General features: G+C 37.1%; 1 protein-coding gene across 1 annotated transcript in view; it reads right to left on the bottom strand.

The window, feature by feature from the left end:
* Positions 1 to 784: 784 nt before the first annotated feature.
* Positions 785 to 12215, bottom strand: part of MAP4K4 (mitogen-activated protein kinase kinase kinase kinase 4) — a 200225-nt gene continuing 188794 nt past the window's right edge. Inside the window, 6 exon segments of the mRNA XM_036028361.1 lie at positions 785 to 2400; positions 4204 to 4343; positions 5095 to 5254; positions 5809 to 5958; positions 7774 to 7874; positions 10942 to 11076. Coding sequence (XP_035884254.1) covers positions 2317 to 2400; positions 4204 to 4343; positions 5095 to 5254; positions 5809 to 5958; positions 7774 to 7874; positions 10942 to 11076 — 770 coding nt within the window. The 3' untranslated portion in view covers positions 785 to 2316.

The following is a 12215-nucleotide window of genomic DNA, read 5'->3' on the forward strand; positions in this document are numbered from 1 at the left end:
ACAATGGACCCAGTCATCCAGTTCATCCTCCTCTTGGTACACACCTGCATTCATGGTGGCACACTGTATCTTACTTGAAAAGCCAAAATGGGCAGAAAATCACCAGCAATGATTTGCTTTTGAGTAAAGTCCTGTGATGATAGAATCTAGTCTATCTCAAAAGTCCCTTCCAAAAGTGAGATTAACTCTTCAATCTTCTTCTCTATGTTAACAACAAATTAGTTGAAAAGAACTAATTTTTTCTACTTTGGACATTAGCATTACTCCAAAGTCATACAAATGGACAAACCATTTCCATCACCTTGTCCTTCCAAAAGAAAGGAAGATTTTCTCAGGGTATCTTGCCTTTGTAGGTATGTACAACCAGCTGTTGTTGCTGCACTTGTGAGTGCATTTATCTTTTTCACTAGATTTTTGTAATTCAAAGAATAGCCTTTGGCAAGAATGCTGAGCCAGAAGAGAGAGTAACAGTGGTCAAAATGGGTGCCAAATAAGATGAGAATGTTGGGCAGAGCCTTGGCAAATAGGTGCAAATGATTTATATTTTGGGAAGGTAAATTCCCCATCTTCATGTTATAAAAGAAAATTAATCATAAAGAAAGATTATGCCTATGAAACACTAACCTTCTGTTTGTTGCACAGAGTTCAAAGCAGCCCTCATAAAGTCCTCCCACTCAGAACCCAACAGGAAAAAGGAAGATGGCAGAACCGTGATGCTGAGCTTTGTTCCTTTCCCAAGAGACTGCTACCCTCAGAGGAATTGAGTGATCATGGAGCCAAGAAACAAATTATCACCCGAGACATTTATTACAATGTCATGAACATATTCATGAAGTAAAGTTAGTTTAAAAAACAGAGAGAGAACAAGAGAACAAGTCAGAGAACAAGAAAACCCAGGGCTTCTGATATTACACCTACAGCAAAGGAAGATGACGTCTTACAAATAGGCAGTATTAACTACATTCTTAAAATAGTTTGAGTGCATTGCATTTTTAGAAAAGAGAAATACCCTCACCCCCCCTGGAAAGGTTCCTGCAAAATGAACAGTTTGTGTGACTATTCTGATATGACCACCTGGCTGCTACCAAACCCTGAACTGAGAACAATGTGGCCTCTTATATTGTAGGCTACAGTGGTCCACCAACCACTAAGATAAACATGTGAAAACGAAGCTTTCTGCTCTCTATACTTAGAAAGAAGATTGCATCAGTCAGCATGATGAAGCCTATGGCCATTTCCCATCTTCAGAGACAATTTTTTGTGTGCCTACTGAGACCTGTGACAAATAACAGTCAAACTTCAACCTGATAGTTTTGGTATTAAGATTAAATTAAACATTAATGTTTTCCTCCAAAACAAGTATAAACTAAACCACCTCTTAATGCATTAAAAACAATGAGGTAGGCAAAAAAAAATAAACATGTGATTGAAAAAAAATTTTTCCTTTGCAAGTGCAGACTGTGGTAAAACTGTTGTCGCACTTCTAGGTTTAAACAAAAATTAAACCTTAACTGAGTCAGTGCTAATACTGTCACACAACAAAGTTCTAGTCATTAGACAAATGCACATATCTTCTTTTTCCTTTTTTTTTTTTTGAAGAACCATCTGCACATGATTTAGGCAAAACCTGGTATACAGAAAAATGACTGAGTTTTTTTGATGAAGGCAAAAAGAAAATCTAAATAAAATGGGACACCCTTAACCCACCCCATCCCACCTCCCAAGCCCCATCCACAAAAATTATCCTAGTAACTGTCTTTCACATTTTATAAATATTAACTTCTTAAACGTGCCCCTTCTTCTTTGTCCACATATTGTCACATTACAAAAAAGAAATGTCAATTAAATACATTGTTAATGTTACTATATTAAATCTGCTCTTGTTTTAGCAAACTGCTCATCAAGAACACCACTCTATACCTCCTCGTGCCCACTTTCAACAAACCAATAGCATTTTCATGGTCTCCACCTTCAGACACCCAAATGACAGAGTCACTCAGAGACAAGGAATTCTGGAGCTGAAGGAAACGTGTTTGCTTTCTGGCCTGATGCTTGATCCAAAACACTGATAGCACCTGATGGTAGAATCTGAACAGCACCAGCTGCACTGCAGCCTTGATTTATTTTTGAGTAAAAAAAAATATTGGGGATAAACTGGTAGGAAGAATGGGAAGGAAAGGAGGAAACCCCATGTGCTGTGTCTGTGCACACAGCTGTCCTGGACTGCCCCGGTGCAGCTCTGAGCTCCAGTTGCAGGAATTCCAAGTTCTCAGGATCTGGAAGACTCTGGGGCCAGCAATCCTCACTGCCATGCTTCTACCAGCTCAGAAGAGAAGTCCTGCCCAATGTCATAAAATAAACCTGACTGCTGCCACCAGACCGAACAGAAGCAAAGAACACCTGCAAGAGCAAGAGAAAAAGTGGGGTTTACCATGAAAACACAACACTGCCTGAAGAAGCAATGCTTCCTGTGGTTCCCAGGCAGGTAACCCCAAGCCACCAACAACCTCTACATCTCCATATGCAGAAGCTGAAATCCAAAATGCTCTTTTCAAAAGAAAATCCGGGATGATGTCAATTTTTCATTCATAAGGAATGATTATCTGTAGCCAATTTTTATTACAACTAAAAAGGCTAACTGGTCAAGTAACTCCTTGTACATTGTCATATAGTGAGAACTTCAAAATAAAAAAATGTTCCTGTAATTGGGTTATTTCTTTTACTTCCATTGCAAATGCCTTCTAAAAGCTAAATGTGTTTAGAAAACTCAATGAGCAATAGAGAGAAATCCTTAGCAACCTAATTTTTCTCTTTTAAAAAATTAAGCTAAAATGTATTAGTTATTTTATTACTCTATAAAGTAGTTTTGAATCTTTTATTAACATATTGCTTCTTGGCCTTTTGGCTAAGATCAAGTGTAATATACTTTGAGGAATATGACATCATGAGTGATGAAATCATTTAAATACCAGAAGTTAAAAAAAAATATTATACTTATGGCCACATTAAATACACTTGGAAAATACAAGCCAAAAAAGCTGGTAAAATCTTGGATAAGGTCTGAAGTTGTATGGATTTTCAAAGTAAAAGATCTGGGAGTTATTATGTAGGGAAAAGAAATGTTACTCCATTAGTAAATGGCCTTCTGGATCACAGGAGAAAGTGGGTTAGTTGTCACTTGGCTTTTGTGTGAAGTATGCAAATGGGTGGACAGGAGGACCAGCTGCAAAGTGGAGATCTACTGCTTTCCTCTGTCATGTCAAAATTTTATGTTTAATATGAGAATTCAACTAACAGGCTAGTTGCTAAGACATTCACTATATTTTCACATGAAGCAAGAGGTGGAAATGCTCTTAAGAGGTAAGTTTCTAAGGTTGCAATTGGCTGCCTCAGGGAGTAAAGCATGCTTTTATCAGAAAGAACAGGAGAGAAATTGAGGCTTGGCAAAGACCAGCTTCCCTTCTAAAGTCCTTCCCAAAGCAGGCAGGGATGAGTCAACACCCTTGGCCATCTATGCTCCATTCCAAAGCTGGTTTTGGGAGGAAATCCCTACAGAGTGAGTAGGACAATGATTAAATAAGGATGTGGTCAGTTTTGAAGAACAAAGGTTTTTATACTGGGGCCTGGATGCCGTGGGATCTCAGCTACAAGACGTACTTGTGTTTCTGAATAAAATGATTTATACTCTAAGCATTTCGGACATGTAACTGAAATTATTGCACTACTTAAAAGACAGACTAACAAGTGTTATCTTTATGATATACATCAGGGGAGGGGCACCTTCTATCCTACCCAAATCTACATGGGTGGTTTCTTCTAATCACAAAAGAACCCCATCCACCTAAACCTGGCAGCTTTAACCTTCCGTACACCTAAGCCAAACATAGTCTAGACAGGTCACCTAATGGGGTTTTTAAAAGACACTATATGATAATTTCTACAAAGAGAATGTTTCTATTTCCTCATAGCAAATATATATATATATATATATATATATACACACACACACACATATATACCAGGTATAGAAAATACTCCCAAACCCCATAAATAGGTCTAAAAATCCACTACTAAAAAGTTCCTTGATGAAATTATTTCACAATCTATCAAAACCCTAAGGAGAAGCTTTACCCAACTCCATGAAAATACACCATTGCTAAAAGACAGTAGCAACTAAAAAAGAATCTGTAAGGACACCATTACCTTGTCATTGCGTTCACATAAGAATTTCAGTCTTTGAGCCCTTTTGTGCATAAACACACCATCCAGGTGACCAGTTTCCACCGACCGGATCTCTATGGCCTTTTCTCCCCAGCCCATTGTCTGATTGGATCGAATATATGCTTTTTGAGAGGCAAAAACACATATTGTGAAAGATAAGAAAAAGGCCATGAAAAGATGCTGCTTATATAATACACCCTCCCCACTAAATGTCTAGCATTTAAGAATATTTGTTTTAAGGAAATCTGCCTTTGTAAACTTTTGGTTTATCCTAGGAAACTGTAATTTGAATCAATGGTTGAATCTATTAATTTCTCTGAGGCATTTCTCACTTGTCTTGAGCACTGACCCAATGAGTTTACAGTTTACTGCTCGTATTTTCATCAAAGCAGTAATGAGGGAAGGCAGGAAGAAGAAATGATAACTAGACAGAGACTGACTTAACTGCAACAAAATCAAAATAGTTTGAGGATATAAACTTAAAGCCATGAAAATGTCAGCTATCCACTATCATTCCTGCACTTTTCTTCATGAATGCACCTCAGGATACAAGAGGTTGTGCTTCTGGTTGTGGCTCTGCCACTTGCAAAGTGCAAATCACATACCTTTCTCTGTCTTCCTTTACTTGCCACAATCAGGCAACAACATCTGTCCTACTTTCCCTGAATGCCGTAAGAATTAAATAAAGGATTATGAATGACAAGAGTTTTAAAAAGTGTTAAATAATTACTTGCATTTTGTTCTAAGATAGTTCCATGGTCTACAACCTAACTTTCCACCACCTATTATCAACTACTCTGTTGATAAATACATGCAATTTTAGAGAAAGCTCTCCTTTTACAAATGCTGCCTTCACCTCTGAGAAATACATACCTACAGATGTTGGCATCTCTCCCCACTGCAGAACCACATCCTTGGTGATTCTTCCATAGGTATTCACATAAACTCCTTCATCTTCATAGCATACGAGAAGCTCCATCCCATCTGTGTTAGGGAGGATGATGATTGCATGGGGTTTGATGTTACACTGGATCTAAAGAACAGGAACAAAGTACAGAGAAGCAGGTTTGTGGCTATTTCTATCCTGTAAAAGTGCTCAGCAAGATTGTCTTGGAGAATGTACTAGTTCGTATTCCTAGTGATAAACACAGCAGTTGGGTAAAATTTTGGAAAATCCATGCAATCTATATCACAAAGTCTACCTTTTACAGGTCATATACTCTGAGTTCACACTTTCTGAAGTTCTTGGAACATATTAAGATTGTGAGTTCCATTTAAGAAATTATGTTCCTCAAATCACTCCCAGCTCAGGGGTTTTCTGACCTACTAGCAAGTGCCCCAATCCATCCCATGTTAGTCAAAGCTAGAGCTAAGAGTTTTTCATGAAGGCTTCACAGAGCCAGAAGAGATGATTTCCACTTGTCTCAGAGCATGGAGCTATGAAAATGGCACGCCACTTAAATACTCACCCCTACACCAGGGGAAGTAAGGAATCCCTGCTTGAGTTAGTTCACTGAGCAGAGTACAGAAAAAGTCAAAACAAAATGAAGCCAGTCAACCAACCATAGAGTGTGGGTTCTTTCTTACGTGTGTTGGTAGATAAATGTCATAGACTGATCCTGAATCCACATCAACAGCATGAAACCCAGCACAGGATCCATAGATCACCTTCAACCTCTGGCCTTCCTCCACAGTGAGATCCACCAGTAATGGCTTATGTACCAATTCTCCAAATGACTATAAACAAGTACAAACAAATAACCAAGAGGGAGGCAGTAAGATAAAGTAGACCTGATTTGTAACAAGTCAAACTAGAGAAGCCAGGTCCAAGTTACAACCAAAGGTAAAAATACATCTTTAATTTATCATGCTTTTGTCTGTTAGCGAGAATTTAGAAAACATTTCTTCCAGAAGCTATGTTCCAAATTCTCCCAACCTAGCCCAAGAATTCTACCCTGTCACTTACTATTCTGTTGTACATCTTGGTGAGAAAAGCATGAAGTGAAATAATCAGGGTAGCTTTCTATAGCATACTACTCAAATGCAGAAAATGCACAGAAAGGAACTGTAGGAGTTGCATACCGAGACTTTTTTATCAGTATAGTTATCACAGAAACTATTTGACTTCTACTTGACATTATTAGTCTTCTACTTTCATTCTGACTAGAGTGTTATAGTGACAAAAGGCTATAACATACAAGGCCTGTATGGCCTTAGTTCTTCATTAATATCAGTACCTACAGCTCATAAGGCAGATTGGAATAAGGCGTTAAAAGCAACTAGTACAGTACCTGTAAAATATAGGATATACTAACAGATTTCAGAAGATAATTGTAATTTACTACCAATTATTTTCACTCAATATTATGTAGATTTATTTTTTAAGCAAATGTGACAATCCCATTTAGCCTGCTGAACTGGGAATCAGGCAATAAGCAATCTAAATATGTCAATTTTCCAAATAATTCAAGCTTATCCTGAATAAAATATATCAGAATTATTTTTAAAAGTAAGTAAATAGAACCATTTGGGATAAAAACATCTTTATTTCTTACCCTCCACTAAACAGTCCCAGAGACGATGCTCAAGGGTTTGTGCCTACTATTGGAAATGATGTTATTAAGTTACTTATAGTATCTAATGTCACATTAATGTCATTTTAACTAAAAATTTCATAATTTATATTTAGCACAAACTCTAAACTTATAAAAATATATTAAAAATACCCATGTAAAATAACTTAATATTTTCTACAATTTTTTCTTCAAACAAAAGTGGTATATTATACATATTTTAATTTCCTTTTCTACTGAAGTTGTAATACTATTCATTCCTTTTGTCATTCAGAATTTCTATACTTTAATTTTTAACTAGAACTCTTGAATGTATACCTTAAATTAATCAATTGAATTAATTTAAAGTTAATTTAATTAAATTTGATTAGTACTCTTGAATATATATATATACCTTAAAGCTCTCTATTGTTGGATACTTTTTTGTTATCTCAAGGTTTATACGTTCATACACATGACTTTATGGGGAAGGTCAAGGTCAGCTTTTTAAATGGAGATGGTGTTAGTTTGTCTTTTCCTCTGTTTACATATTGGCACATTGGTTAATGTCTGCACAACATTCAGCTCTCTCCATCTCACATTCTGAGGACTTGAAAGCTGATAGCTAGGCTATGACATTAGAAATGGCCTTTCTTATGAAAAGTTAAATATTCTATTAGTTGACAACTTTTAAATGATCAGTTTTTTTTTGTTTTTTTTTTGTTTTTTTTAAAGGTTTTATTTATTTTTAGAGAGGGAAGGGAGGGAGATAGAGAGAAACATCAATGTGCGGTTGCTGGGGGTTCTGGCCTGCAACCCAGGAATGTACCCTGGCTGGGAATAGAACCTGGGACACTTTGGTTCCCAGTCCGCGCTCAATCCACTGAGCTACGCCAGCCAGGTTAAATGATCAGTTTTAACTGTTCAGAGCTTTTAAAATTATTCCCTGGTCACAGTGTACATGGCCTATGCTACTTTTAAGTGCACTTGATGTTGTTACCTTAAAAGCCATAAATTTGTGATATGGCTTGGGTGCCCAGGCATACACTTCCACAGAATTCTTCAAAGCAATTACGAGAAATTTGATTCTTTCGTATTTTACTGAAAACAAACAAACAAACAAAGAAGCACAAGTCAGTATCAACATGGAACTCTAAATTCTTTTGGTTGTCTTTCATAACTTTTATAAAAATGACTTCTACTGATTCATCCAAACCAACAAGAGAAAAGTGTTGATCAAGATCAAGCTTCACAATTTCCCTTTCAAGTTCTTTAATGTGTAATACAGGCTATTCCCATGGTTCCTGATGTTGTCAGACTCAATTCCAATACTGAGTACTTTCCACTGAGTACTACCACTGAGTACTTTCACTAGTGTTCCTAATCTTACATTGTAAGTATTTAATTATCAAGGCAATGCCAGGCACACCATCCCAAAGTCTCAAGGGATCAGCATTACTTGAAAAGGATAATTATGAGACTCATCAGTCACGAAGTTCCTGAATCACACAAAGAGGTCAAATCACCCCCATGGCTTCTTCTGAGTCCTGCATGAGGCTTACAGACTGAGGAACATAGCAGTCTAAACCAAAATATTCATCAACTGAGTGTGAATTCTATCTATTTCTATGTATAAGAACAAGTATCACTTCAAGTCACTTCTTGAGCTATGGTAGTAATAATTACTAGGATCCTACCTAAAGTTCTATACCAAGAGAACAGTAGTAAAGAAAATCTTCTGCCCTGGCTGATATGGCTCAGTGGATTGAGTGCTGACCTGCAAACCAAAGGTTCATTGATTCAATTCCCAGTCAGGGCATATTCTTGGGTTGCAGGCCAGGTCCCCAGTAGGGGGTGCATAAGAGGCAACCACACAGTGATGTTTCTCTCCCTCTTTTTCTCCCTCCCTTCCCCTCTTTCTAAAACTAAATAAATACAATCTTTAAAAAATTAAAAAAGAAAATCTTCAACTTATACACATACACACATGTGCATATACACCCACACATACACATCACACAATGACTCAATGAGCACAAACATGCATGTTCACACCCCCACATACTGCAGTGCACCAACGCACACATGCACACTCCACAGTGTATGTACACTGACACATATGCGTGCGCAAACACACAAATTCCTCCTTTACCCAGCTGCTTTAGTTCTCTCACAGCTATGCAACTCTGCTTAAAAACAGACATGCTGAGGGGCCCTGAGCACACATGACTTACTGGTCTGATCAGACTCTCTAGTTTCTTTATAAATTATCTAATTTCACACTATGACTTGATTCTTCCTTTGTGTATGAGATGGCTTGTTAACTTGAAACCTCTCCTTGTTAAAGTCCATATATTATCACTTCCAAATAAATCATTGACATTAATATTAACACAGAAAAGATTATGAAAGGTTGTCCAAACTAGTGCTTTTATTAAATTAGAGATTTTATTTATTTACTTTCAGGCAGCAGTGAAGGGAGGGGGAAAGAGAGGGAGAGAAACATCAATGTGTGAGAGATACATCTATTGGCTGCTTCTCACAAGCCCCCAACTGAGGACCTGGGGACTCAGGCATGTGCCCTGACTGGGAATCAAACCAGGAACCTTTCAGTTTGAAGCTTGACACTCAATCCACTGAGCCACACCAGCCAGGGCAAAACTAATGCTATTATTTTAATAGAATTCTCTGTGACTTTAGAAAGGCTTTATACTTGTACCGTTAACATGGTAGTGACTAGTTACATGTGGGTATCAGGCCCTTGAAATGCACTTGTGCTAATGAGAAAATAAATTTTAAAGTTTATTTCATGTTAATTAATTTAGATATAAAAATAACAAATGAATGGTTATCTGCACTCATTATCTCCAGAAAATGCTTGGGATTCATTCTACAAGAATGAGAGGCCCGAGGGTTGCTGGGTTGTTGTTGTTTTTTTTAATTAAAAAAATAATTTTCCTGCCTCTAGCTCCCTCTGTAGGATAATCTATTCATAACATTTCAGCTGTTTATGAGCTTTTTCATTCAATTTAACCTTATTGGATTAGTTCTCTCTCAAAAATAAAAATGTTTCATACAAACACAACAAAGAAAATCCTAATCCTCAAATCTATACCAAGGAGACAGTATTACTTTTTGATATCACTCAGCATCATTCTAACAGTGGGGTAGCTCCTATAATCATTATTAACCAATGAACTGAGGGTTGTGGACAGATAACATAAACAATAAGATAATGTCAAGAGCTATAACATCCCTGGGAGCAGAGAACTACAGTATACACTTTCATAAACATAGAAAAAATTCATATAAGCAGAAATCAATGTCCAATAGTCTCCTTATGTTAATAAGTCTTAGGTACATATAGACCATTGGTTGATCATCTCAACTTCCCCTTTTCCTATTTAAAATGATACATTAGAATACATAACCTCTCCCATAAAACTTTAAGTTGACTAAGCTCCATTATTTCCTCTTTATTTCCAACATCTGTACTAATATTTTGATATTTTTTATACACACGCATCTTTTTGTTTTGTTCTTGTGAGATACGATTTCATGAGAACCACGGCATGCATGCTACAAAGAAGAAAACACAGTTTCCATGAGACACTGACTGGCCAGCTAGATTCACTTACTGGCTAAGAGTACAGTAGCTCTGCACAGTGCTCTTAATCCAAAACGACAGCGATAGCTCCTGGGACAAACTCTCATATGTCTATCAGACTGCCAAGGACTCAGGTCCTTAGTCCTCAGTCTTCTAAATGGAGTAAGCCTGAAGCACAAAGGAGAACTCCAAATAGAATTGCTTTCCTTTGGCAAGGCTTTCTTAAGGAGTTTATTTTGAACCACATCTTACACAGAAGAATGTGAACTGTCAAAGAAAAAAGGTGAAAAGAGCCTCTCAACAAGATAAGCTGCGTGGATGAGACAGACAGAGGACAAAGTGAGCAGCAGGAATAAACTGTGTTATATTTAAAGGTGCACCTAAGTCTAGATGAGTCTTTAGGATTATAAGGTGCCTCAGAAATATAATAGTAAATAATAGTAATGAGCTATATGTATCAGAAACAAGTTTATTATTAAAAGCTTCAAAGAACAGGTGAATTTTAAATGAAATAATAAAACCCTGGAAAAACAAAACCCTTATGACCCTCTTGGAACTCACCAACTTTATAGTGTACACATCCTTCCAAATCCCCAACGGTTGTCCACCCCTGCTTCTTCTCAACTTCTGGATCATTGTGAAGGATTTTATTTCTTAACCAGGACAAATAGTAGACCCGTAACTTATCCTTTTTGCCTAGCAAAACAAATAGAAATATTTTACCCATATATTCAAAAGTAATTATCATTGTCAACAACAATAGTAACCAAAAGAAACTTCAATAAATACCAACCCCCAAGGGAATCATTTTGTATCAATTTTATTAGAAACCCAATTCAAGCTATTCAGATGGACTTTTGAAACCCAAGAATTATTACAAGGTATATAGCCTGAGTTAAAAAAAAAGAGATTTTTAAAGAATTTTATTTATTTACGCATTTATGCATTTATGTATGTATGTATTTATTTATAGGCCGAGGGGGAGAGAGGGAGAGAAATATTTATTTACTTATTTATGTTTGTATATATTTATGTATTTATTTATTTATAGGCCGAGGGGAAGAGAGGGAGAGAAATATCAATGTGTAAGAGATACATGGATCAAGCCCTGGCTTGTGTGGCTCAGTGGATTGAGTGTGGACTACAAACCAAAGGGTCGCAGGCCAGGTCCCCAGTGGGGGGCATGTGAGAGGCAACCACACATTGATATTTCTCTCTCTCTCTCTCTGCCCCTCCGTTTCTCCCTCCCTTCCCCTCTCTAAAAATAAATAAATAAAATCTTAAAAAAAAAAAAAAAGAGATACATGGATCAGTTGGTTGCCTCTCCCATGCCCCCAACTGGGGACCTGGCCTGCAACCCAGGCATGTGCCCTGATTGGAAATTGAACTGGTGACCTTTTGGTTCGTAGGCCAGCACTCAATCCACTGAGCCACACCAGCCAGGGATAAAAGGAGAGATTTTAAAAGAACAAAGAACTCACACTTACATACACAAATAGTATCAATAAACCAAAGTAATAAATACCTTCACAACAATACAATCAATAGAGCCTGTAAGACGATTTCACATGTGTTATGTAATCTGATTCTCAAAACCTTCCAGGATAGCTGTTATTTACCATTTGACATCACAAGGGTTAAATAAATTACCCAAGAGAGACCTGCATCCAGCAAAAGGTGAACCGTAATTTGGAGGTGTGTGCAACTTACAGAGCTGACAAAGGACTCACAAACAGAATTTGTAAAGATCTCTTATAAATCAATAAGAAAATGACCCACAAGAAAAATTGGGCGAGCAACTAGGATAGGCAAAAGAAGTTATCTCATAGATACAT

Source organism: Phyllostomus discolor, chromosome 6 (genome assembly GCF_004126475.2).
Source record: "Phyllostomus discolor isolate MPI-MPIP mPhyDis1 chromosome 6, mPhyDis1.pri.v3, whole genome shotgun sequence".
Lineage (NCBI taxonomy): Eukaryota > Metazoa > Chordata > Mammalia > Chiroptera > Phyllostomidae > Phyllostomus > Phyllostomus discolor.